The sequence below is a fragment of the Nyctibius grandis genome, chromosome 2, assembly GCF_013368605.1.
Source record: "Nyctibius grandis isolate bNycGra1 chromosome 2, bNycGra1.pri, whole genome shotgun sequence".
NCBI classification, from domain to species: domain Eukaryota; kingdom Metazoa; phylum Chordata; class Aves; order Nyctibiiformes; family Nyctibiidae; genus Nyctibius; species Nyctibius grandis.
This window is the reverse complement of record NC_090659.1, coordinates 116,084,101-116,110,915: the sequence shown is the minus strand read 5'-3', so window position 1 is coordinate 116,110,915 and position 26,815 is coordinate 116,084,101. Positions and strand designations below refer to the sequence as shown.

The window sequence follows — 26,815 nt, the reverse complement described above, 5'->3', positions numbered from 1 at the left end:
AACTTGTTGGGTTTGTTTCTGATTTATTGCACCCCTAAATCCTTTTTCTGCAGCTCTTCACCTGAGTTGCCATGTTTATATTTGTACATTTGATTTCCTCTTCCTAATGGTCATTCTCCACGATTGCCTCTATTGAATCTAATCTTGTTGATCTTAAATTTTGCTCTCTGCAGTCTACTGCAGAAATTTTTGCAGGTAACTTTTAATGGTTAAGTTCTTTAATTACTTCAGAATGAATTTCAGTAGATATGAAGAAATTGAATCCATCTAACTTACCCAAATGTCTTTAATGCCTCCCTGCTCTATCTTGCTCTGCACCTCTATACCGTCATTAAAATTAATTTAAGTACCTGGTGGTCGTTGACATTGCCCTTTTTGCGTTGTCTCAAATGAAGCACTGCACACCTCAGTCATTTCTGCAGTATCAAGCATATGTACCTCTTCACTGTTCCCTTTTTTTCACTGTTACCGTGGTGAAAATACAAGACAGGCAGCAAGCAAATGCTCAGACTGTCTTTCCCTTTAAAATGAAATCTAGTTCTGTTATCAAAATGAGACATGAGCCAGCTAAAACACATATTTCTCATGTCCAGCATGCTTAACATGTAACCAAGGTCAGACAAGAAGATATCTAATGTCACTTTCCTACTTAGCAGAGTTGTTCCTCCCATGTTTTTGAAGTGACAGAATACTTACTGGGCAGAAGATCTTCCTTTTCTAATTAAGCTGCATTGGTTCTGGTGTGCTAAGGAAGAAAGCACCACACACAGCTCTCCTAGATTGAAAGCAAAATTCTAATGAAACAATTTTTTTTTTTTGTCAAGATAATGAAATGGTCAAGAATAAAAGAGTCTCTTTTTTTTTTGTAGATTTTGAGTTTGTTGCTGGCTATAGGATACAGATTTTGACATCTGAAAAACATAGCAGAAATATGGAACATCATGCAACTATCATGTTAAATGTTTGGGCTTTTATGCTCATTGCTGTCCTGATTCTGCAATGGACTAATCATGGGTGTGTTTTTGTACTTGAAAAATTTTCATCACAGGGAAAGTAGCCACGGACTAGAACAACAAATCCAAGAATTATCTCTGAGAGGTTCAAAGATAAATGTATGAGAGCCTCATAGAATCACAGAATAATTCAAGTTGAAAGGGACCTCAGGAGGCCCCTTTAAAAAAAAAGGTATTAAAAATTCCAAATAGGAGGGAAAAAAATCAAGGGGTATCAACAGTGTCACACTTAATGCTATCTAGTAATCTTGACTTCATATATTACAACTTCCCAACCTCCCTGAGCTTCATCCAGTATCAGAACTGCTTTAGGAGGTGGGTTCATGGCTCTTTTGCACATCTTACTACGAAGCAGTGACTAGCAGTCATTTCATCTCATATTGTAAAGTACAGCAGGCCTACATTCCTCCATAGCTGCTCCAGACCATTCACTCATCTAATAAATTACCTGTTGGGGTGTCCAGCTGTTCACTGTAATCTTCGGTTCATGGAACGATGTTACCTTTGAACACTTCCATGATTTTACTATGTAAGGTGGCCTTCTTTGGTTTAGGATGATTCACTCTTGCTGATGAGCCTATGCACATTACAGCAGTGGTTCAGGCTCTGTGTAAGAACTGTCCGGCTCTTTGCCTCACATGTTCTGGACTGCACTTGTCTCCAGCCATTCATTCTTTTCTGCAGTTACGTTAAGCCTTTGACAGCTGCTGAATTTGGAAGTAGAGATCTTCATAAGCTCATGCCTTTCCAACTAGTGGCATAAAAGTTGTATCATAGGTGAGGTGTAAAAATTGCATGGTGGCAAAGGAGTGAGTGACAGTGAATACTGTTGAAGGAAGACAATTGAAAGGAGGTTAGAGTGAATAAATACAGACGTGAACACAAAATGAGCTTCTATTAGCAGTGTGGGAGATACCAAGGTATAGATGAACAACTAGGTGACTCTGAGTAACCAAAATAGGATGATCATTGAATGGTACAGAATGGATCTCTGGGTCCCAATCAACGAATGGCAATTTTGTCTGAAAGCTGAGAAGTCATCTACTGGAAGATAATGAAGGAGGTGAAGCTCTGGTTATTCCTCGGCCCCCAGAGGGCCTGAAGAGACTCGGCCCCCAGAGCCTGAAGTTAGGGACGGGGGGCTGTGTGAAACTCCCATGATCCAGGAGGAGACGGTTAGTGACCTGCTGTGCCAGCTGGACACCCACAAGGCTATGGGCCCGGATGGGATTCACCCCAGAGTAATGAAGGAACTGGCAAATGAACTTGCCAAACCACTCTCGATTATCTACCGGCAGTCCTGGTTAACTGGAGAAGTTCCAGCTGACTGGAAATTAGCAAACGTAACGCCCATCTACAAGAAGGGTCGGAAGGACGATCCAGGGAACTATAGGCCTGTCAGCCTGACCTCGGTGCCAGGCAAGGTGATGGAACAGATCATCCTGAGTGCCATTACACAGCACATGCAGGACAATCGGGGCATCGGGGCCAGCCAACATGGATTCATGAAAGGCAGGTCCTGCTTGACCAACCTGGTCTCCTTCTATGACAAAGTGACCCACTTAGTAGATGAGGGCAGGGCTGTGGATGTGGTCTATCTAGACTTCAGTAAGGCATTCGACACTGTCTCCCACAGCATCCTCCTGGACAAACTGGCTGCCCGGGGATTGGATGGGTGGACTCTTAAATGGGTTAAAAACTGGCTGGATGGCCAAGCCCAGAGAGTGGTGGTGAATGGGGCAAAGTCCAACTGGTGGCCGGTCACTAGAGGTGTTCCCCAGGGCTCAGTTCTGGGGCCAGTGCTGTTCAATATCTTTATAGGTGATCTAGACGTAGGGATTGAGTGCACCCTCAGCAAATTTGCAGATGACACCAAGCTGGGTGGGAGTGTCGGTCTGCTGGAGGGTAGGAAGGCCCTACAGAGGGATTTGGACAGGTTAGATAGATGGGCCGAGACCAACGGCATGAGGTTCAACAAGAACAAGTGCCGGGTCTTACACTTCGGCCACAACAACCCCATGCAGCTCTACAGGCTGGGGGAAGAGTGGTTAGAAAGCAGCCCAGTGGAAAGAGACCTGGGTGTGCTGATCGACAGCCGGCTAAACATGAGCCAGCAGTGTGCCCAGGTGCCCAAGAAGGCCAATGGCATCCTGGTCTCTATTAGGAATAGTGTAGCCAGCCGGTCTAGGGAAGTGATCGTCCCTCTGTACTCGGCACTGGTGAGGCCGCATCTTGAGTACTGTGTTCAGTTCTGGGCCCCACACTTCAAGAAAGATGTTGAGGTGCTGGAGCGAGGCCAGAGGAGGGCGACCAAGCTGGTGAAGGGTCTGGAGGGTCTGACCTATGAGGAACGGCTGAGGGAGCTGGGGTTGTTTAGCCTGGAGAAGAGGAGGCTCAGAGGTGACCTTATTGCAGTCTACAACTACCTGAAGGGAGGTTGTAGTGAAGTGGGAGTTGGCCTATTCTCCCGGGCAACTAGCGATAGGACAAGAGGGCACAGCCTCAGGCTTCACCAGGGGAGGTTCAGGTTGGACATCAGGAAGAATTTCTTTTCAGAAAGGGTTATTAGATATTGGAATGGGCTGCCCAGGGAGGTGGTGGAGTCACCATCTCTGGATGTGTTTAAGAAAAGACTGGACATGGCACTTAGTGCCATGGTCTATTTGACAGGGTGGTGTAAGGGCAACGGCTGGACTCGATGATCCCTGAGGTCTCTTCCAACCAGATTGATTCTGTGATTCTGTGATTCCTCAGGATAAACATAAACCACCAAAGTGGAAAAGGTTATCGTACAGTAAATCTGTCCATACAGAGCACGAAGCATTGCATAAGACATAGCTCACCTAGAATGCTGTATACAATCACTATTCACGTTCAAACATGAATCTAGACTTGAAGAGCTATAGTGAAAAGCTGAGATAACGGAGGAGATATGAGGACTCTCAAAAGTAGGTGCTGCGTGTGAAATGAGCTATTAAAGTGTGACTGTAGTGATACAAAAATGAGATTATTTTTGTTTGACTTCAGGTTTTTTCCTACTTTCATTTTCAATATTATGACATTCCCAGTATTAGGAATCACTAGAATTTTTAGTTTTCCAATAACCTGTGGAAAATTTCTTTGAAAGAAAGAAATCTCTGGAAACAATTAATCTTGACTACTCCTCTAAAGTGTTAAAAGGCAAGACAATAAGAAAAGGGGGACGTATATGCTGGGGTGGGAAATGACTAAAACAATTTTTTGCTTATTCAAATCTTTTTGTTATGTGGAGTGAGTGTTTAGTGTCTCCTACTTACTAGTAGTTGGTTGACTTTCTGTAAGAATGGAAATAACCTTTAGAGAAGTTCTTGAATGAAAAGAGATCTGTAGGCTGATAGATAAGCTCAGAAAAGCATTCCTAGGGCAGGAGAGGTAGCACTTTCCAACTGGCTCTGCAATATGAATAGAAAAGGCAAAACTTAGCAATCGAGGAGATGAAATATAAAGAAGTGACAAGATGATGCAAGATCCTAAAGGTATAAAGAAGAATGACAACCTTCATGTAATAAAAGGGAAGAAAGATAAAACAGGATTTCACACATAAAAAGGCAATTATAAATTAGAATATGACTTGTATAACTATCAACAACCACAGATCTGGAATCTGAAAATCACCCATGCTCTTTATTCTACTTCCCTTATTATCAGCAATGAAGATTCAGCACTTAAAATCCCATTGTTTCCTCACTGGCTGACGTGGATGATGAGGATGCAGCTCAGTCTTCCAAAACACTGAAGAGCCAATACAGCTTAACTGGAGTGGGTGATAAAAAGGACATTTGTAAAGTCATCTTTCTGTGTCTTGTTGTAGTCTTGAATTATTTTGTATGTATTTCCCTGTTAGCTACTTTTCCTGCCACCTCTCATCACTCGTGCTTTCTCATGTAAATAACACCAATTTATTAGATTCCAATTTTCTGGCATGTAAAAAATCTCACTACCTTGAATAGCATCTCTGAACCTAACTCTGTCTGACAACACAAAGTTAGGCACACTGCGGGTGGTGGAGACAATAAAAACATATGGCCATAACAGTGTGATATATCACATGGTGATAAAGGAGAGCTAAGAGCTGCTTGAACCCTTCACGACGAAAGCAGAGCTATGGCCTGTCAATTTTCAGGTGACCTTGGGAGCTGTTTTACAATCCATAATCTATATTCCTATAGAGGGCAAATTTTTATCAATTTGGTTTCCCACGGTTTTTGGAAAACCTGAAGCTGTAGAGTGTAGTCTAAGGAAGCCTACAAAACCATATTAAACAGTAAAGTTTATGGACCTGCTGTATGTTGCAATGCTGGGAGCTCACAAGAAAGTCTGAGGTGTCTTCTCAGCTGAGAGTTTGGCAACCACGACTGTAGAATACACAGTCACTCTAATGGAATCTGTACACCATGTGGTGTGAAATAGAAGGCAAGTTTCTTCACCCTATAAATACGAATGGTGTAAGGTGACTAAGTAAATCTCCTAGGATGTTCAATGAGAGGGAGCACAATGAGAGAAGAAGGAAAGACAGTACTAGGGGCCCAGGCTGTAAACATAAATCACAGTAGGCAATTATTGATCTCTGAAGGACTGCAAACTTGTGGGTCAGGCAAAACTGGTTTAGGAAAGAAAAAAAAAAAAATCAGATAAATAAGTTTAAGGTGGATCTGGGAATTAATGAGGGAAGTGCTAGCAGGCTGAGTGGATGTGTTGCACCGTACAAGCTTTAAATGGAAGATTGTAAACTGAATAATTGTATTTCCTGGATGAGCATAAGCCAAGTAAGAGCACAGAGGTATATGTGGGTTGAAAAAGTTGTTAGGCTCTGTCTGTGATCTTCTGAACATCAAGGCAGACAAGCCCCAAGTTATGACTAGGTCACATTTAAAACAACTGTCGTGGATGGCCTGTCCCCAGGGCTAAGGGTCTCCAACTTTAGGGTTTTTAATTGAAGAAGCCAGTATGGAATAAACCAAAAACTTGGTTAAGAGACACAGCAGTTGTATGGATGAAAGTAAATAATAGTAACTTAAGGAAAAAAATCTAGGGACAGGACTAATTTAGAAGCTATATGAACTGTTACCTTTGACAGTATAACTCCCTCAATACCCTTTCTCAGGTTAAGTGGTGAAAGTGTGGTGGTAGAGTGGCAGAATAGCAAAACCCCTAAGGTAATGCTAAGAAATAACACAGCAGAAGATACTCAGCAAGACCAGATATGTAGCAACTGCCTCAGAAGCATGGGGAGGATCTGAATTGCTGGGATAATGCCCCAACAAGCATTTTGCTGTATTGCTTGTAGGACAGGATAAGTGCAAGAAAAGAGGACAGTGGGCCCTGTATCCTCTCCCCCTAATGATAGTCTTGAGACTCCTGTCCCTTATGTTCCCATGGGTGATGGTCAAATTAGAACGGGATCACTGGAGAAGGCCCACCATTCTGGTGAAGCTAAGGAGTGATCAAAAGACAAACTGCCAAGTACTAGCACATCCATCAAAGTAACAAAGAAAGTTTGAATACCAGGGGCAGGCTGGGCCCAATGCAAACAAGACAGCTACTCTGATGGACTAAAAGCAAGAACTGAATGAGGTGCTGAAGGGTTGTTTGTGTTTTTTTTCGAGAAGGAGCATACAAAAGAGAAGTTGAATATTCCATTAGAATCAGCCAGGCTGCTGATCCCTGACATCCTCCTGCAGGGGCTGGCCAAACAGGACAGGATGACAGAAACACAAAGTGGCCCTGTAAGCACAGTTTCAAAGTCATAATGGGTTTGGCACAGCTCTTTGGGAGACCCAGAACACTAGGATGGAGAGAGACAGAGTGATCCAGACCCATCCAGACTAAGGACTGATAATAATAATTGTGCTGGGGAATATGGAAAAGAACATTTACTCACCAAAATATGTGCTATGGCAAAACCAGCTCTGCAATAGACAGCCATGCAGAGAAATACAACTGTTCTTTTAATCATCAAGACTGTGGTAAAAGAGAAGGGATAGAGATGTAAAAGCAAATTGCTATCACAAGGAACTGAAGTCCCAGATAGATTACAGCAATAACAAAAATGACAATGCTCTTAAACAGGGATACCTCTATGGAGTGATGAGTTCAATGAGAGAAAAACATTGGCACAGCAGCATGGGAACCTAGCCTCAGCAGCAGCACCCACTGAATCAGATTGCTATTTCTTTGATTGAATTAGCACAGAGGTTCCAACCAGCAAGGAAAATTTTGAGAGAACACAGAATCATTTTGGTTGGAAAGGACCTTTAAGATCATCGAGTCCAACCATTAATCTAACACTACCAAGTCCACCACTAAACCATATTGGCTTTGCCGATGCAAACATAAATTTTAGACAGACATACTTTATTTCAGGCCAACACTTGATTTTTTTTCCCAAACAAGTAAAGCTTTTAGCAATAGTTTTAAATTTACTATGGGATAATACCAGAAGTACAAACAGGGAGTACATAGCAAAGAGCAGGTTAAGGGTCATAGGCATTATCACTCTCTAAGTGCCTATGTTTTCTACACAGTAATGGTGTAGAAAACTATTAGTATTTCTGCAGGAGTTATAAAACCAGGAAAGTCGTATGATACTGCAGTACAGGAGAAAAGACAGAGGAGGCTTGTCATTTCAACGGTCTCTGAGGAAGCCTTTAAAACAGCTTTCTAAAATTATACTGGTGGGAAAAAAGAAAAACAAAAAAAAAAAAGAAAAGTTTTTATGTTTGGCCCGTGATCAGCTGCTATGCAGCAGAGGTGGCTTTGTGGTTTTCTGCTGTTACAGTTACAGCACCAGCATTGTCTATGGCAAGCTTGATGTTTACCCTCTCTGAAGTCTGGCTACTTTTAGGACAAATAATAAAAAAATAAAGGAAATCCCTGTGAAATTATGAAAGCTTCTTCAAGGATTGAGATGGAAAGTCAGGAATGGTGAAGCTCCCTACTATAAAAATATGGACAGAAAGAGAGTGAAGCCAAGAAAGGGTAATTATAGTTAATAAACTGGCTGAAGAAAAAAAAAAAAGGTCCAGTTTATTTCAAAGGGTAGCAAAAAAAAAAGAGCTTTAAGATGACAGACATAAAAGCACATATGGAAATAAGATTGTAGATCACAGACTATATGGATAGGCAAATATTGCTTCGGAGAGAATGTTCTGGAGCTGCTATTCACTTTCTACCTCCTTTTCCCAGAAGATGCAGTAAACTCAAGGCTCATTAACCCTTCTACTATAGACCCTCAGGAAGACATGCATTAACTGAACCCCACCTTGCCCCCACACCATAAAGAGCTGCTGACACATCCTGTGGAACTGAGCTGCTCAGGCCCAAATTTTAGGTTAATGTCATGCTGTCCCCAAAGTTACAGGGCAACCCTGTCTGTAGCTATTATTCTCCTTGAATATGTATGAGTTTTCTTCAAGTTCTAATGTTGACTAAAAAGTGAATCTCTCAAAACTTGCAGAGATTCTGCACTCTCCCCTCTCTCACTATTGCAAATGCCACCTCAACATATTGACTGAATGTGTTTCATTCCCTCCTGACCACTCACACTGCCCGTACTGTTCACAGCTCAACAGAAGGTTACAAGTTCTTCCAAAGGTCCCCCTTGAAAGCGAGCAGCCATGAAACTCAACAGCCTCAGACTGATTTAATGTTGATGAAAAAAAGAGAATGACAACTAACTGTGGCTAGTCATTATCTCATTAGTTTGAAGGGAAGAGATCTGTAGAGAAGATTTAAATATATAATGTTCACTATCAGTGACAGCCCATACAAAGGTCAATAAATCCTGAATGACAGAATATTCGATTTTCATTTTTCTTTCTTAAAAAAAAATCTAGGACATGACACATAAAAAATTCCAGAAAATTGCAGCTTAAGTTTGCAAGTGAAGAAAGTGTCAGACAAATAGCAAAATTAAGGTTGGTAAAATCTGAATTCAACCCTTTTTGTGTTACCGTATGACACAGCTTTGGACGACCACTTATTACCTGTAAGGGACAGTCTTGTTCCACAAGTGAGTCAAGTTTAGACCACGCCAACAGTGGGGGAAATAATTATTAGGCTTCTCCTGCAAAAAAAATCACTTATTGTCAATTTGCATTTCTCAGTGGCCTACTGGTTTTTTGAATGTGGCCCCTCTGAGATCCTAGACGAAAAAAGACTGTTTATATTCTATTTCTTTTTATATGCTACTTTAAGGACCTTAACTTTTAAAATTCAAATTGTTTTTGTTTTTTCGTCTGTGCTGTGAAACCTTAAATATCTAATAGTTCTAATTGCCTATCCCCTTACGATACTCTAAACCTGTTTACTCCTTCATATTAGCGCATTTTTCAAGTATCTTGTTTTCAGCAATGTACTAATTAAAATTCAAAACTAGAAAAAAGGACAGTCTTGTCATCTCTTCCTTTCCTAATTTTCATTCATGTCCTGTACCATTTCTCTATAACCCATGCAGCCCTCACTTACTGCCAGCCAAGCTTCAATTCATAAAGCTAGACACACTCACTTTCTTCCTTTCTGTTAGTTTTAAACATAGTGCCACCACAGCATGTTCCAAATTGCTTCCTGAATTCTTCACTCGATGTTCTGCTTTCAGTCATATCCTCCATGTCAGCAATACCAAGTCTGGCAGTATTTCATTTCTTATTGTTTGAGTTAATAATCATACTGAGTTAAAAAACAGTTCCGAGCCACTTCCACAAATATACCTCCAGGCATTTTGTCCAGTTAATGAATTCCAGTCAATGCATGAATAGTTAACATTTACCATAAATATAACTTTGTCCTCTAATATGATTTTGTCCTTTGTGCTAGGAGAGTGCCAGAAGAAAAGCGTGATTATTACTGCACCCTAGATGAAAAAGTAGTTGGAGATTCTTTTGAAACCTTTCTCAAACTGACACACTAAAATCCTAAACTAGATGTATAATTTCCACATTAATTAGAAGACTCTAGTGCAGTGAATGATTTAATACCCATAAAACTGCACTTCACCTCAAAGACTTTGATAGATGAAACTCACCTAGAATGAAGACCATCACAAGAGCACTAAAGTATTTCAGGTACCACAATAACGTTTCTCTCTTAAAACAGTATTACAGTAACTGAAGTGATGTTTAGACTTTCTGTTGACTGTCACTGAAGAGAGATACATGGCTCTAAACGTGTTACCCCCAAACAGCAGCTATATCGAGGCTGGCAGATAATTCAGTGGGTCAGCTTTTTTTATTCAGGAAAGGAAACAAGTCCAGACAATACATTCCCCCCCTTCCTCCTTCTTCTCCCATCTTTATATGCTGAGCATGACGCCATATGGTGTGGAATATCGCTTTGGTCAGTTGGGGTCAGCTGTCCCAGCTGTGTCCCCTCCCAACTCCTTGTGCACCCCCAGCCTACTCACTGATGGGGTGATGTGAGGAGCAGCAAAGGCCTTGACTGTGTGTAAGCACTGCTCAGCAATAATGAAAACATCCCTGTGTTATCAACACTGCTTCCAGCACAAATCCAAAACAGCCCCATACTAGTAACTATGAAGAAAATTAACTCTACCCTCACCAAAACCAGCACAGTTCCGAACTTCAGCTCATGTTGAACTCATGGCCAACCCTGTGAAGTAGACCATCTGTTACCGCTGGTATCGGCAGAGAACTACAGGCTGTTTTTTATGCAGCTTAAGCATCCGTGACAGCTTTGCATTAACTTAAACAAAAGACAATAAGCTGCAGAGCAAAATTAAATATATATTAAATCATTAACTAATTAACTCTCAATTTCCTCCCAAGAATTACATAACAGAGTTTCCTTGGCCTCATTTTAATGCAACAAAAGAGACAAAGAAATGCAGTTAGTTATCCCCAGTGCCATGTCAAATCCATGGGGCAGTCACCACTAGGACTTCAGAACCTCCTGATTGCCAGTGCAACGCTCCCTCCCCAGCAGATCTTGGCCTTCTGGCTGTGACAAAACTGGCAGCTGCGTTCAAAACAAGCTGAAGGACAGAGATAACAGCATCTGAATGCTACATGAAGAAGGGATTGTGGTAGCTCCCTTTAATCATATAAAACAATTATTTTCTTCTGGCTTTGTTTTCCATCTTAAAAAGGATTAGTCAAAGGGTTATAGGGTTTTATGCAATTAGCCTTTCACCCCTGAAAAATGCAAGTTCAAATATTAGTTTGGGTGATGAACGAAAATCAGTTTCTTCCATTCCAGCCTAGCGCTTGTATGCTAGAAGAGCACAACACAAATTGGAAGAACAGTCCCAGGAGTGGAATAGCAACAGTATCTTGTATACAAGTACGCACAGAAAGTGTGTGTACATATATATATAGTATAGAAAGTGTGTATACATATATATAAAATACAGAAAGTATATATATGTCTACATACACTAAAGAATAGGGAAGGTGGAACAGGTGATCATGTTTAGAGATAGGATGGCTTTGAAATGTTGACACTGAATCCAAATCAGGAGACTGAGGTTTAGTAATTGTCCTGGTTTGGACTAGGACAGACTTTTCAGTTAAGTTTCTTTTAAGTGACTATACTTTCTGAAGTTGACCACACACACCTGTTGCCATGGGAACTAGGGTCCCTGTTGGGTCTCTTTGTCCCACAGAGAAAAGGACCATAAAGGTCTCGCACCTGTGGGGAGGAGCAAACAGGACAGGTGACCCACACCTGACCGACGGGGTATACCATCCCACCCACATGATATACTCAGATAAAAGCTGGGGGACCACGAGGGTCGCACTCTCTTCCCCTATGGCCAACATCCCGGGAGGACCCTGCCTGTGCTCCTGCTGTTGATCCTGAAACTGGTTCCCGCGTACTGTCCCCTGTGCTCCGGGACTGCCCAGCGCCTGCTCTGCAGCATCAGCGGTGACGTGGTCGTCATCAGGGGGAGCTCAGTAGCGGTTTTGTGTATAGTTCATTATTTATTTATTATACTCTTTCTTTTCCTTGTTCTTGTTTATTAAAACTGTTTTAACTTTCCAACCCATAAGTCTCTCTCCCTTTTCTCTTTTCCTTTTCCCCTCTGGGGAAGGAGAGGTTAATAGAGAGCATCTGCTGTTTGTTTAACCACCTGCCCAGCCTTAAACGGTGACAGTAATCATCAGCAAGCAACAGTTACCTTTAACCACCTAACACTGAAGTATCTGGTCTAAGCTAGTCATCAAAGCTCCTCTTCAGTTTCAGCAGAGACATGCACAAGGTTATCTATTCCACCTACTTATCCAATGATGACAGTACAACGAACATACACTGTCCTTTGGAAGCAGATACCTCTCTCTCTTAGGTCGAGATGTAGCCAACCTAGATCCCTTCCCACTCCCCATCTTTGTTTTGCCCAATCTATTTAGATTAAAGTTTCAAAATCAGATGACTCTTTTCATTGACAGTTCACAGCAAAAGGATCCTGTTATGCGCCATGGAAATCCAATGTGACTAAAATATCAATAAATCATTGAGAAATGGATGACAGATCTCATTTTATGGGCAATTTCCAGCAGGAAAAAAAGGAGCTGGAAAACTATGAACAACAAAATAAGCCTTCCCCAACTAAGACTTTGATTTCTACCTAAAAAATATCAACATTGTGCAGGGAAAAGATGAAACTCAGACTGGAAAATATTACTAAGTGGATCTTCTATATCTGTGGAGAAGATAGACTCTTCTTTATTAAATGAGATACAACTTCTCTGTACAGGCTCATGACAGCAGTGGACAGGCAAACAGGCTTTCATTTAAACAACAATACTTGAGCTCGAGTTGACTCAAAAATATATAGAGAACTATTTTAAAAAAGCAAAATTGGATAGAAATGGAAGAGGTAAAGAAGTCCAAATTCCAGCCTCTGCCATGGTGTGCACTGTGAAAACAGTCAACTTAAACTGAGATAGTTAAAAGTAGGAACATTATTTGGAGACTGTGCATTTTAGCTCTAAGTGCCCTTTGGTCTTGTAGAAATGTGTGAGCCTTGTAGAAATGTGTGAGTCTTGTAGAAATGTGTGCTGACATAACAAACACAGAAGAGAGAATTTCTTCTTCTGTTCTACTGGAATATCCAATATTCAAGAGATTACACCAATAGGAACCTCTGTCCTGAAATTTCATTCATGCTCAAGAAGAGTTTTGACTCTTGTGACCAATTAAAGATAAGTCCCTTCAGAAAATCAAATCAACAAAACACAGAAAACAAAGTGCATGAATGCATTTCTAAGAAGCAGACATTTGTCTTCAGAATTAAAAAAAAAAAAAAAAAAGGCAAATGAGAGGGTACAGCCTCCGGCAGCAGAACAATGCATGGAATATTTGATTGTTCCACCATCCAGGCAATTCCTGGTCTTATCCTGCAACACAAATATAGATTTCCTTAGAAAACTTAGATTGCTTTCAAAAAGAAACACAGAATAGTTACTTTTCCTAGACATAGAATTAGAAGAAAATTTCCCAAAACTTAAAAATAAAAAGGTCTTAAAAATCCAACTGTGAAGAATAAACCCATTTCTTTGAGATGGAGTGCTTTCTGCAATGAGTTATTTCATATTAACTGTAACAATTAATAGGCTTAAACATAGATTTTGCTTTCAAAGAGAATTATTTAATTTGAAATAAGGCTACTAAAAAGCTCAGTAAGAATATCCACAGATTGTTTAATGCAGTTTAATCAATCATTTTAAAAAGCATTTATAACTTATCCTTTTATAGATAACTCTAAGTAAGAATTCAGACCTATGTTACTAATATAAATGAAGAAGAGGGAATTCAGATCAGATAAAGAACCTGCTCTTTATGTGTTGCTAAGGCAGAAAGGTTACCATTTTGATTCCTACCTACTTGTTTTCCCACTGTCAAATGCCAGTGCAGCCACAAAAGACAGACTGTTTGTTACAAAGTTAGCAACACTTAATTTATTTCACTTTTTGTAGCAGGCTCATACTTCAGGCCAAGTTCAGGCTATAGCTTTCTAATTTTTCTCTAAACACTTGGCACGCTTTTGGGAGCTGTAAAACAAAATGAGTAATGATAGATAACAATTGTGTGTGGCAGGGAAAGCGTTCCCCTTGTGTGGATGAACCGCAAACCTGGAGAATGCCAGAAGCAAAGCCTACATTCAAAAGTCACATTTATGCTCAGGGACAGGTTAAGCTTTTGATAAACAGTTAAAAATAAATCCTGTAGTAATAACAGACAACAAAATGGTACATTTCTTCTAAAAGCACTTACACACGCTCTGGAAAGATTCCCAGAAAGAGCTCGAGGCATGAAAATAAATGATAATGTCTGTAAGTTTTCCATAATAAGTCAATAAGACTAGAGCAGTAAGTAGATAACGGGCAGTGAGGATACCAACTTTCTGAAAAGGGAAATTGGAACAGAGGTAGATAAAGGGAGACACTGTAACACAAAAGCTCTTCTTAAAGGTAGATTATTATTCACTTGAGAAAAATCCTTCTTTGCACTGATGAATTCAGAAAATAGGCATTTCATTGGATAAACTTCCTTTTAAACTTCTGGGAAAAGAAAAAGAAAAATCAAGTAAACTTTTGCTTCCATCAAGAATGAGCCTGTTCTGTCAAGTGTGCAATTACTACTTTCCCATGGCAGAACTGCAAAATAACTGTTCAGGAGTGATAATTCTCAGAAGACAGTCCTTCTTTGGTTTAAGCCATGAAGCCACGATAACTCCCTCTGTAGTTTGAAAATTATTGTGGTGCCTTACATATTGCCTACATTAAACAGAAAGCATCTGAGGTATGACTATTTTTTTAAAATCAGTGTAAATAAGACTGGTGCAAAAATCTACATGCGCACTTTTATGTTCATTCCAACCAAGACTACTTTAGTGTATCTAAAACTGATTAGGAATACATTTAAATTCAACAAAAAACTATTTCTAATTTGGAAAAAGAAGTCCACACAATAATTTGTAGTATTTTGATTACAGCAGCGCACATTTGTGTAGAGGTAAGTCTCAAAGAAGCAAGGTGCCATAATAAATTATTTGCTGTTAGAATGGACAGAAACTTGCCCCGTGTTTCCAAATTAACTCAACAAGGTAGGCTATCTCAAGATCTAATTAGTGAAAAACTATGGGGCACACCTTCCTCTGTGCTGAGCAGACACAAAGAGGAAGAATACAGCTGCATAGTAATGTCTTCTGCAGGTGTCGCTCCTGCATCGTCTCAAAAGTGGGGCAAAACCTGGAAGCAGGACAACGATCCAGTGTGGCCTGGTTGCCCTGAAAACAATGCAAAGTAGGACACAAAACCCTTCTGAGTTACGTCTGCTGTGAGCAGCTCTAATTGCCGGCACGTGATACGTGAACCCACTGGTGCCCTATCAGTGGCACCAGGTAACTGTGCCAGCCATGCTGGAAGCCAGGCACCGAGACATGCACGGTCTGTCCTTCTTAGTCGCCTGTATCTTATTTATTTAATGCAAATAAGCGTATGGTATCTGTCACTTTGGGATCCCAAATGAAGCTTTATGTTTCAAAATTTCCAAGCGAAGTCCATCAATTCCCCGCTGTCTGCTCCTGCAGCTTGGAAAGAACAGCCTGTGAAACGCACACATTTTCCGACGTTGACATGGGTTCGGAGCATGTCCTGCCTGTGACTTTTGCAGTTCTCTCCCTACAGGCGTTGTCCTCAGCCTTGATCTCACAGACCGCTTTGGTCAGACGAGAAGAACGAGGCCACGGCAACGTGAGTGCAAAACCTCTCCAGATGTGCAGCCCCGACTCAGGGCAGGAACGTCTCAGACACACCCGCCTGGGCACAGGGAGCCCTGAGGCGATGAGGGGAAGCGGGTTCCTCTGCCGGGAATGCACCGGACCGAGCCTCAGAAATAAAGGCTTCTCCTCGCTACGAAATGTGAAGGCTGGCGGCGGAGCCCGGCTGCGGGAACCCCCCTGCAGCCAGGCGGGGCCGGGGGCTGCTGCGGGGGGAGGCGCTGAGGCGGAGCGGCTTCGCCGCCCGCGCCCGTCCCCGCGGCTCTCCCGGGCGCTCCAGCTACACCAGCCGTCACCGGGGATGACCGAGCACGGCCGCCTCCGCTGCCCCCGCCCTGGCCCCCGGCTGCCGCCGCCTCCCGCCCCTCAGCACCGGAGACGCCCTCCCGCCGGCGGGGATCCCCTCACCCCGCCTACAGTAGCCCCCTCCCTCGCACCGCCGGGGCGGGGCCCAGGTGAAGTGCCCGCCCCCGGGCTTTTCCGCACCGCCGGGAGCGCTAGCCCCGCCCCTGGCCCCGCCCCGGGCAGCGCTCGCGGCGCGGCCCTTAAATGCCTTCCCGCCCTCCCGCGCGGGTAGTCGGCGGGGCCGCCGCGCCGGGGGCGCTGGGCTGGTGCTGGGGCCACGGCCGGAGACGGCGCAGCGCTCCGGGGCTGAGTGTCAGCGATGCTGGAGAATGGCTCCCTGAGGAACTGCTGCGACCCGGGCGGGCGAGGCCGCTTCGGCTTGGCGGAGCGGGAGGCGGCGGGTGCCCCGCGGCCCGCCTGGGTGGTGACGGTGCTCTCCAGCGTGCTGATCTTCACCACCGTGGTGGACATCTTGGGCAACCTGCTGGTCATAGTCTCCGTCTTCAAGAACCGCAAGCTCAGGAACTCAGGTAAGGGCTCGAGCCCCGGCACCCACCCCAGCAGCGGCAGGTGTGGTAATGAGCGCCCAGAGCCCCACGGGTGCCCTGGTCTCTGCTCCTCACTGCCCTGAGGAGACCAGCCTGTTTGTGGAGTCTGGATGGGCCACCTGCTAAAGGCAAGAGACCAGAGTCCCTCTCTATCGGTGCTTGCCCTGTAATGTGTGCAGGGACCTCCAGGTGCTCAGTCCTGTGGCAGTCCCTCCTAGCACACTGTCCCTGCACTCCCCTTAGCCTGTGCTCCGTCCTGCCATAGCCCTTAAGGGGGGAACGCAGGTCACTAAGTGGCTCTTAATGAGGCATTGCGTAGTCTCTGGGAGCCACTGGTGAGGGGAATTGGTGCTATCCGGTTAAAATACTGGGAGACAAAAAGCATGCCCAAAACGGTTGAAGGAAGAAAGAAAGAACTTTAAAACTTGCTTAGGAGAACTTCTGGAGATGAGATGCTGTGAACATGTGGGAAAGAGCTCAACCCACGCTCCTGAGTCTTCATCAGAGTTCATAGAATCATCATAGAATGTCCTGAGTTGGAAGGGACCCACAACAGTCTTTCATGAAATCGTCTTTCTTCTTGTCCCCTCACCAAATAGCCTTCAACCAGAAAGCAGCAAATTAAGTGGGGTGTTTTTCTTGAATTGTCTCTGAAGTTTTTCTTTGCATGTGCTAAAACGTGGCTCTGTGTGATTATTTGTGAAACTTCCTATTTGCTTTCTCTTCTCATCTTTGCTGGGCTATTTGCACACATCTCAAACTACAAAACTCTGTAGATAGGAGCAACTTCCTGGATCCGCCTCCCTCTGGCCAACTTACCTGATTCACATATGTCCCACTGAATGTGGATGCTCTCTTGCTCCCACCCTGCTGGTGCTGCCTGTTGTTACCTGACACACAGAGTGTGGCTGCTGCCCAAATACCTGCACTCGGCTGGCAGTTGGGTAGCGGTGCAGTATAAGGTATAGTGGTGTGCCAACTAAAGTTCTCATGGCACCAAGCAGTTCCCGAAGCTACTCACTTCTCCAGGTCTTGAATAACATCATTTTGCCATGCGCACACAGGTTGGGGTAACAAAACTTTGTTGAGAGCTGAGGGAAGTCAGGTGCACAGCATCCCCTGCGCTCTCGGAGACAACGGGCCCTGTATCATATCAGTCCAGCTTCACACCCAAGAGGCAGCAGGGTGCTTCCTCACCAAGGCGAAGGAGGGAGAACTGCTGACTTGTTTCTCCTGGGTGTGTTTTGTTTGGGTTTGGTGGTTTGTTTCTTTTTTTTAATGGGTGTCGCTGCCTGAGTGCTATCATGTTTCATGTGCAGTGACTAGAGCTCCTGCTAACTGGAAGTAGGCACTCATTCGCCCTCGTTTTAAATTTAATGATGCTTAGGAACAGAAGCGGTTTATAGAGGGGTGAGACTTCCTCCCCCTAACCATTACTAACTGCATGCGAGGGGTGCCAGCAGGTCCCATTTACACGGGCCTGAGCGATCACACCCCACGGAGCAGCGCCGAACTTGAGGGCGTCTGAAAGTGTGGTTTGGGTGAGCAAGGGACGGAATGGGGAGGAGCTGCCCGGGGCGTGGGGCGCGGTGGTCTGGCTTGTACTTAGGCTGCACATTAAAGGGAGCCAAACCATTACCGAGAGTAGCAGAGCCGTACTGAGGTCGGCAAAGCCTTACCCGGTGCCTAGCCGGGGCAGACGGCGCCCCCCGGTAGCCGGAGCCCCCCGCTCGCCGAGCGGGGACCGTGGCTGCTGCGCCGGAGGCTGGGGGCGGCCGCCGCTCCAGCCGAGCGGAGCGGAGCTGGGCGCATCGCTGCGGCGGGGAGGGAGCTCCCCCCGCGCCTCCCTCCCTCGGGAGCCCCCGTGGGTCAGCGGCGCCCTCCCGGCCCCCCCCCGGCTCCGGGGGAAGGCGCGTTCCCGGAGGGGTTCACGCCTGGGCTCTGGGGGGGGGCGAGTGCCCAGGGACCAGGGTCTTGCTGGGGAGAGCGGCCAGCCCCAGGCACCAAATCCCGGCCGGGGGGGGGACAAGCGAGGGGCTCTCTTCTGAACCCCGACAGCAGAGGGGAGGGTTTGGACTGGAAGTGAGTGATGCCTGGAAGAATAAGTTTCAAGATACATATCAAAGTGCTCTGCGGTGTCCTAAGACTGTTGAAATACCAGGTGGTCTTCTTATCTAATTCAAATACCTGCTAATTGATCTCCTTCTAGGTTCACCCTTAACGTGATGTCACTGACCCTGTCCCATGGACCTTTCATCTTTGATAAGCACCGTGAAGAATAGCAGGCAGTTCCTTCACAAAGTTAAATACCTTTTAAATACCTTTTAAGTTGCCAGTTCTTAGTTTTCCATCAGGGAGAGATGGCTCTTGGGGATGAAGCTGAAAGAGGATAGTTTGGTAAATGTCCACAGAGATCTTTTCAGATAAAATTTCTTAAGGAGGGAGAAAAGTGGAAGAGGACTGCAAACTTATGTGGGTGGAGTGATGGAGGGAATGGGGAGACAGTGGAGAGCTAAGGCAGTGCTTGGGAACCCTTAGCCTCCAACAAGGAAAGAAGATGGACAAGCACGTGGACTTACAGGTTTTTCCTTTCTGAGCAAACCAGAAACATGTTTGTACTCACAAGGTGAACAGATGTGGTAGAAAGTGCAGTGGTGAGGAAAAATGGCATGAAAGGAGTTAGACTTGTAACAAGGGATGTCAGAGAGAGACAAAATGAAGTTAGTAGAATGGTTGTGACCAGAGACAGGGGTCTGGATGACCAATTAAAAGGAAGAGCTAGAGCACCATGAGCACTCAGTTCTCTTTGAAGAAGCTAATGAGAGATTTTCTTGGATAGGGATGAGAGTTTGGGACTTCTAATAAGCCACAGGTGTATGAGGAATAAATTAAGCAGCTCTGCCCACTTCTCTAGTACAAATAGTAATCTTCCCTTCAGAAAGCAGAACAGGGCTTTAGAATATTTCCAGGAATTACCAACACTATTCTGTCCTAGGCTTTAGAGAGAAATCTGATAATTGCAAACTATGTAATTATGCATCACTCTCCTTAAAATTAAAGCATGATCAAAAGCAAATCTATTTTAATGCTATTATATAATATGAGGCACAAGAATGGAGTGAAATAAAATGACCTGTTAGCCTTTATGTTGGTAAGTATTATGCTCAGCAGGAGAGAAATGGAGAATGGGTAGGATTGGTGCTTTTAGAGGTTGCTCATTTACTCCTTAAACAGTGGGAACTTTGCCAGCCTTACAACAGAAGGATTGTTTCATAGCATACAGAAGCCTCTTTCCCATGTTTAAATTTGTTTTTGGAGAGGGAGGATAAAATTTGTGAAGGCTCTTCCAAGTAATGCATAGCATAATTGGTATGAATCAACATGCTTGTCTTCTTACATAACTGCACCCAGTCTTCCTGTGAAAGGCTGAGGAACTTCTGATCTCTAAAGTGATTAAATCTAAATTAATGCTTTTGTCATTTCTAACTTGGGAGGGGAGTAACTTTGTCCAGCACACTACAAAATTAAATAAAACTTCTTATATGGAAATAATAAAATAAATTAGCCTGTACTGATTTTGGGTGTCTTCAATTAAGCATGCCCAGTTGAAGGCAGCTTTTAAAGTGCTAAACTTTTGAAGTGCTAAAATTTACATGTGCTCAACAACCACTGCTGAATAGTCAAGTACCCTGAAGGTGCATCAAGTCAATCAAAAACACTAGATGCTTTTAAGAATTTCAGGATACATTTGTATAGCCATAGCTATAACCATAACATTATGGTCTGGGCTAAGAACCCAGTAGGAAGCACTTCGGAAGGTGGAAACTGGCAAGGCGTTTCCCACAGGAGGGAGATAAAGCAAACCATTTGTATTTCATTTGCCTTAAAGCCATCATAAAATCAGGGAGAGGTGAGAATTAGGCACATTAACTCAATATCTTTTCAAAAAGTAGAGAGGACTTGGGACCCTTTGAGTTTTGGCAGAAGGCCTAATATTAAACTTGGTGCACTGCCGAAGAATACATTAGCATTAAGTGATAGTGCATTGTGTCAACCCTCTTCACTCTCTCCACTATTTTCCTTTCTATATATAACAGCTAACATAGCACAATGAGACCCTTGTTTCCATTCGAATGGCAAGGTGCTGTTGCAACACAAATTATATCAAAATTCATGTTTCTTTTACCTGGAAGAACATGGGTGTATTTGCACGTTCAGTTCTATCTAATGTGTGTGTGTGGCTGTAGAGATGGACGTAATCTTCATGTACATCATAGAATCATAGAATTGTTTTGGTTGGAAAGGGCCTTTAAGATCATTGAGTCCAACCATTAACCCAGCACTGCCAAGTCCACCACTAAACCATGTCCCTAAGCATCACATCTACACGGCTTTTAAATACCTCCAGGGATGGTAACTCCACCACTTCCCTGGGCAGCCTGTTCCAATGCTTGATAACCCTTTCAGTGAAGAAATTTTTCCTGATCTCCAATCTAAACCTTCCCTGGTTTAGGAGGCTCTTTCCTCTTGTCCTATCCCTTGTTACCTGGGAGAAGAGACTAACACCCTCCTCGCTACAGCCTCCTCTCAGGTAGTTGTAGACAGCAATAAGGTTTCCCCTGAGCCTCCTTTTCTCCAGCCTAAACAACCCCAGTTCCCTCAGCTGCTCCTCATAAGACTTGTGCTCTAGACCCTTCACCAGCTTCATTGCCCGCCTTTGGATTCTCTCCAGCACCTCAATGTCTTTCTTGTAGTGAGGGGCCCAAAACTGAACACAGGATTCGAGGTATGGCCTCACCAGTACTGACTACAGCAGGAATTGCCGTATTAATATTGTGCCATATTGGTATTGTGCCACATTGTGCCATTTTAATGGAGAATAAACACTTAATTACCTCTGAACCTTTGTTTTCCCATGATAAACAAGCCAAATGCTTTTAGTTTCCTCTAACTAACCAGGCTCTTAATTTCCCTGATTGTTTTAGGCATTTCAGTTCACCTATCCCAGCTAAATTAATCTGTCTTGAACAAGAGAAAACTGAGCTGTTCAAAGTAATGCAGATGAAGCACCACTAATACCTTCAAGAAAATAACATTAACATCCTATTGTGTTCTGTCCTTCCCTGAATGGACAAAATAGACCTGGTATGTCTTGGAGACACATTTTTCTTTTAAGTGATAGCATCATATAGATGTCTCTTTGTGGTGCAGTCACTTGCTAATGCCGCTCTTTTTTTTTTTTTGTCTTTTCATTCCACACAATTATTATTCCTTCAGTACTTGACCTCATACCTCATGCAATTATACTCTATCCACTTTCTTCTCTTTTGTTCTTCAAGGAAAAAAAGATCTTGACATTTTCCTGTGTCAATGTGGGCTCTCAATTTTGTATTATCACAAAATTTCATTAGTTCTCTTTGTGTTTTGTGACATAATACTTCTGAATCAGACAAAATTAGTTCCATGTAGGTTATCATCCTCCAGTCCAACAATTTTCTTTCATCACCACCCAGGTAGTGGTAGCAACAGACTGTGGGTGGTACCCTAGCATATGTACTTCCAAGGCTAGATCAGTTTAGAGAAACCTCCCAGCTACAGAAAGTCCAAGTTCAGCTTTTATTAAATAAAGATGATCACCACCCAGGTAGTGGTAGCAACAGACTGTGGGTGGTACCCTAGCATATGTACTTCCAAGGCTAGATCAGTTTAGAGAAACCTCCCAGCTACAGAAAGTCCAAGTTCAGCTTTTATTAAATAAAGATGATCAGATTAGTTGATAGAACCACTTTGCATAAGCTCACATTGCATTTTGTTCTGTTTGTTTTTACCTGCATCTTTAATTTTCCTTTCCTTCCAAATTTGTTTCTGCAGCCTTGCCTACAATTAAGATGAGATAAGAATCTCGAAGATTTCTTGATTTATTCTTCCTTTGCAGCCAATTCACCACCTTAAATACAAGTGCCATGTTAGCACATACTCTATGGTACACAAATGAATCTTCCAGAGGTGGCAACACTGTTTTAATTTTCTCATTACTCCCTAATTGTTTTTCTGACATATTGCTAGCACCATTCATGCAAAAAGAAACAGCAGTTGTGCCAGCATCATAGCAAGGGAGGAGGAAATGCATAGTAAAGTGTGAGAGCATCAGAGCTGCAGGTGAGTCATGGCAAAACTGCTCTTTGGGTTGCATGTGGGAGCAGAGCTCTGTGCCACGGCCTGAGAGAAATCAGCACTTCCCTACTGGCAGTGAGGACCAAAGAACACATTTGGCCCCTTTTTTCAGGTCCCACACATAGCGCTCTGTCCTTTCAGAACCCGTGACACTATCTCTGAGCTAACAGATGTTAAAAAATTCCTGCCATCAAGTATATTCAATCTCTCTGACATTTTTGCTTTATTGTAGATATGTTAATTCCTCACCTGCCAGGCTGCCTTGTCCCCAGGCCCACCAATATTGTCCCTATTAAAACTTGTAGCAAAATCCCTCTTCAGACCAGCAGCCATTTTAAGTTGATTTTCAGATTCCCCCTCCCCCAGTAGCTCCTCTTTCCTTTTTCCTTTTGTTAATGTGGTGAAAGGGCATTTTATTCATTTTAGAAGTCTTTACAAAGCTAATTAAGTTTAGTTTTTTTCCAGTTCCCATTTTATCAACTTTTGCTCTGCCTAGAAGTTTTCTTTGGTGGCCATATCTTTTCCTGTTCCTCCTAGCCTCATTTCTTGGCCCTGGTATCCTTGCTGAGACAAATTTTTCTCCAGCTAGATCTGGAACTTTTTCTTGTATTTTTTTCCCCTCTTTTGTATGCAAGTTCCAGAGAATATTTTTATATTTTTAATATGAAGAAATACCAAGCTTCCTCCACATTCAAGTCTCTAAGCTCCTCAATATAGCTGACTTCACTTTCCTAATTAGCTTCTTTTATTTATCAAAATGTGCAAAATCCCTTCTTAGTTATGTCTGTTTTGTTTATTCTTCCATTTAATTTAAACAAAATAATCTCATCTGCTTTCAATACAACCTTATTTTCTATGACAGGCTCTTCAGGGATGTCTTTGTTTTTTGTCAAAACAAAGGCTTGGCTATGTTGGCAAATAGACTCTGCATCGAAGAAATCTACTGGGTGTATGTCCAGAACTCAACAGCCATTAGTACGTTTATTATCTCCTTTACATATGAGAAACTGCAGTGTCCCATAGTTAAGTTGTTTTCGTTAGTATCGCCCTACTAAAACACAGGTGATCTCATCCTACCGCAGGTTTCTGTGTACTTCCCTGCACATTGTCTTTACAACTCTTCCCCAATGTCATTTTGGCTTTTACCAGGATATCATCCTCTTTTTTTTTTCCTTCTTTTTTTTTTTTAATGAAGACTATACACCTTTCAGTTAATATTTCTCTTCTCTGATCATTGGTGCAATTGCATTCTAAATTCTAACATAATTATTTCCATAAAGTTGGATTTTAATTTCTCATTGTTTTGAATCCCCTATTTTGCTGCATAGGTTCCTGCCACTCTTTTACTGACTGTACTGCTTTTCTTATTACCACTCCAGTTGAACTCCTCAGTCTTTGAGCTCTTATTTTCAGTATTTGTTGCCACCACCTTCCTGAAGCCAAAATTTCCCCTGCCTTGGGTGTTAAATTAAGAAATTATATGATTCCTTCTCAGGCTCTCTTCCCACCTCTCAATTTCAAGTTCATTTTATTCATTCTGCCAGCTTGGATTGCAAGCTGGCATCCCATATGCTTAGGCGAAGGCTGTCTATGAAGATATGAAACCTCTTCTCAGAGAATACCTCCAAATGATGAATACTCCAAGTCTTTATACATCACTTCTAGAATTACTGAGTCATGTGCTCATGACTAATAACACTTCTATTCTGTTCTTGGAGAGGAAACAGAGTAAGTTCATCACCAATTCCATCCTCTTCTCTATACGATTTAGTTCAAACAGTAACCATCTGAGAAAATAAATCTTCAAAGTTACTTATAAAATAATAACTTTAAACTTTATTAACCTGTTAATAATTCCAGAAGTAGAAGAGCAAAATGAAAAGCTGGTATTGTTCATTTGCAAATTAGGAAAATTACTTTAACAAAGGAAGTATCCTTCAGCAAAAGGAAGTAAACCTTGCAAGCAAATTTGGAAAAAGTGAAAATCAGAGACCTCAGGATGTTCTAGATGAGAAGAAATCTAAACAATATAGAATTTTGAAATATTTTGGAAGTAGAATGTTTGTAAGGAAATTGTTGCCTAAGGGAATTGAAATAAGCATTTAGGAGTACAGAAAGATCATAAAGGAGAAAACTTTCAGTGGTCAAACTCATAATGGCTAATGCTACCAAAAATTGGAGAAAGCATGGAATGTGTTAGTGGCAGGTGTAAAACAAATTCTAGCAACTAAGAATTAGAGTAAAATTCTAATCTGACACAGGTTAGTCTACAGCTATAGGATACTTTGTATCCTCCTTTGAAGCACCTGGCAATACCATATTAATTGATAGTTTTAATTACAATTTTATTTTATCCTGTACCTGAAGTGATCAGTTTTTTAACAAGCAACTAGGAAGCAAATCACCAAGATCAGCTCCAAGACACTTCTATTTTAGAATAAAAGGCCGAGTTCTATTTCACTGGGTAAATGGAGCTATTGATGTGCTTATCTTTAGAGGAAACGGAACAAGCATCTTGTTGGAGATGTGTAAGGGCTTACTTGAACCTGTAACGGAAGAATCTAAGGAGATATTTACATTGTGTATTTCAACTGGCACAAGTCCACTCTACCCATGTTCTGAGCAAAAGGAAAACCAAAGGGTAATGTTAGTGTGATGCTTTGTCTGCAATACCACACCCAGGCTCTCCATAGATCTGACACTGACACAATCACGCATCCTTTTTTTTCAGCTCCAAGCATGGATAAGTTTGCTTTCATCTCCCTGAAATAACTAATGCAAGCACACCCTCAGAGACAGGAAGTTCGAAGGACCTCTTGGCAGCTGTAGTATGGGAATTCCTATGTGTCTTAGCAGCAAACCCTTTGCTGCCAGCTCTCTCCTGGCCTCTGCACTGGTCTTTCCTTCACAAGACTTACTGCCTACATGAGGCATGACCTCTCTGCAGTAAAGCTCTGTTCTTGGATGGACCAACAGAAGCAATTCAAAGATTCATGGTGCTCTTTGACACAATCAGCCAAAGAGCTAAGAGACCAAATCTACTCACAGAAAGCCAGGAGAGTTCATTTTAAAAGACTAATTTTTTCAACTGTTCTTAGAAGATATATCATAGAATACCAGGTTGAAAGGGACCTCAAGGATCATCTGGTCCAAACTTTCTTGGCAAAAGCACGGTTTAGACGAGATGGCCCAACACCTGTTCAGCCAAATCTTGAAAGTGTCCAGTGTTGGGGAATCCACCACCGGGGAATCCACCACCAGTGGGGAAATTATTCCAATGGCTGACTGTTCTCATTATGAAAAATTGCCTTCTTGTGTCCAATCAGAACCTTCCCAGGAGTACCCATTACCCCTCATCTTTTCCACGTGACTCCTTGTAAAAAGGGAGTCTCCATTTTCTTTGTAGCCACCCTTTAAATAGTGGAACATGGTGATATGGTCTCCCCTAAGCCTTCTTTTCTCAAGACTGAACAAACCCAGTTCTCTCAGCCTTTCCTCATATGGCAGGCTTCCCTGTCCTTTGATCATATTTGTGGCCCTTCTCTGGACCCTCTCCAGCCTGTCCACATCTTTTTTGCATTAAAGCTGAACACAGTATTCCAGGTGTGGCCTGACAAGCGCTGAGTGGGATAATGACTTCTTTATCTCTGCTGGTGATACCCTTGTTGATGCAACTCAATGTTGGCTTCCTTTGCTGCTGCAGCACACTGTTCACTCATATTGAGCTTGTTGTCCACCAGGACCCCCAGATCCCTTTCCACAGCTCTGCTCCTCAGCCGGGTAGATCCCAGCCTGTGCTGCACTCCTGGATTATGTTTTCACAGGTGCAAGATCTTACACTTGTCCCTGTTGAAATTCATAAGGTTCTTGTTAGCCCACTCTTGTTATCCAGCCTACCCAGGTCATCCTGCTCTCCCTTCCGAAGCATCCACTTCCCCACTCAGTTTGGTATCATTGGC

The 26,815-nt window shown here is 42.9% G+C and overlaps 1 protein-coding gene across 1 annotated transcript in view; it reads left to right on the top strand.

Annotated features, from left to right (window-relative positions):
* The first annotated feature begins 16,453 nt into the window (after positions 1 to 16,453).
* The window catches only part of MTNR1B (melatonin receptor 1B), a 30,447-nt gene continuing 20,085 nt past the window's right edge, over positions 16,454 to 26,815 (top strand). Inside the window, exon 1 of the mRNA XM_068425209.1 lies at positions 16,454 to 16,664. Coding sequence (XP_068281310.1) covers positions 16,454 to 16,664 — 211 coding nt within the window. The remainder of the gene's footprint in view (positions 16,665 to 26,815) is intronic.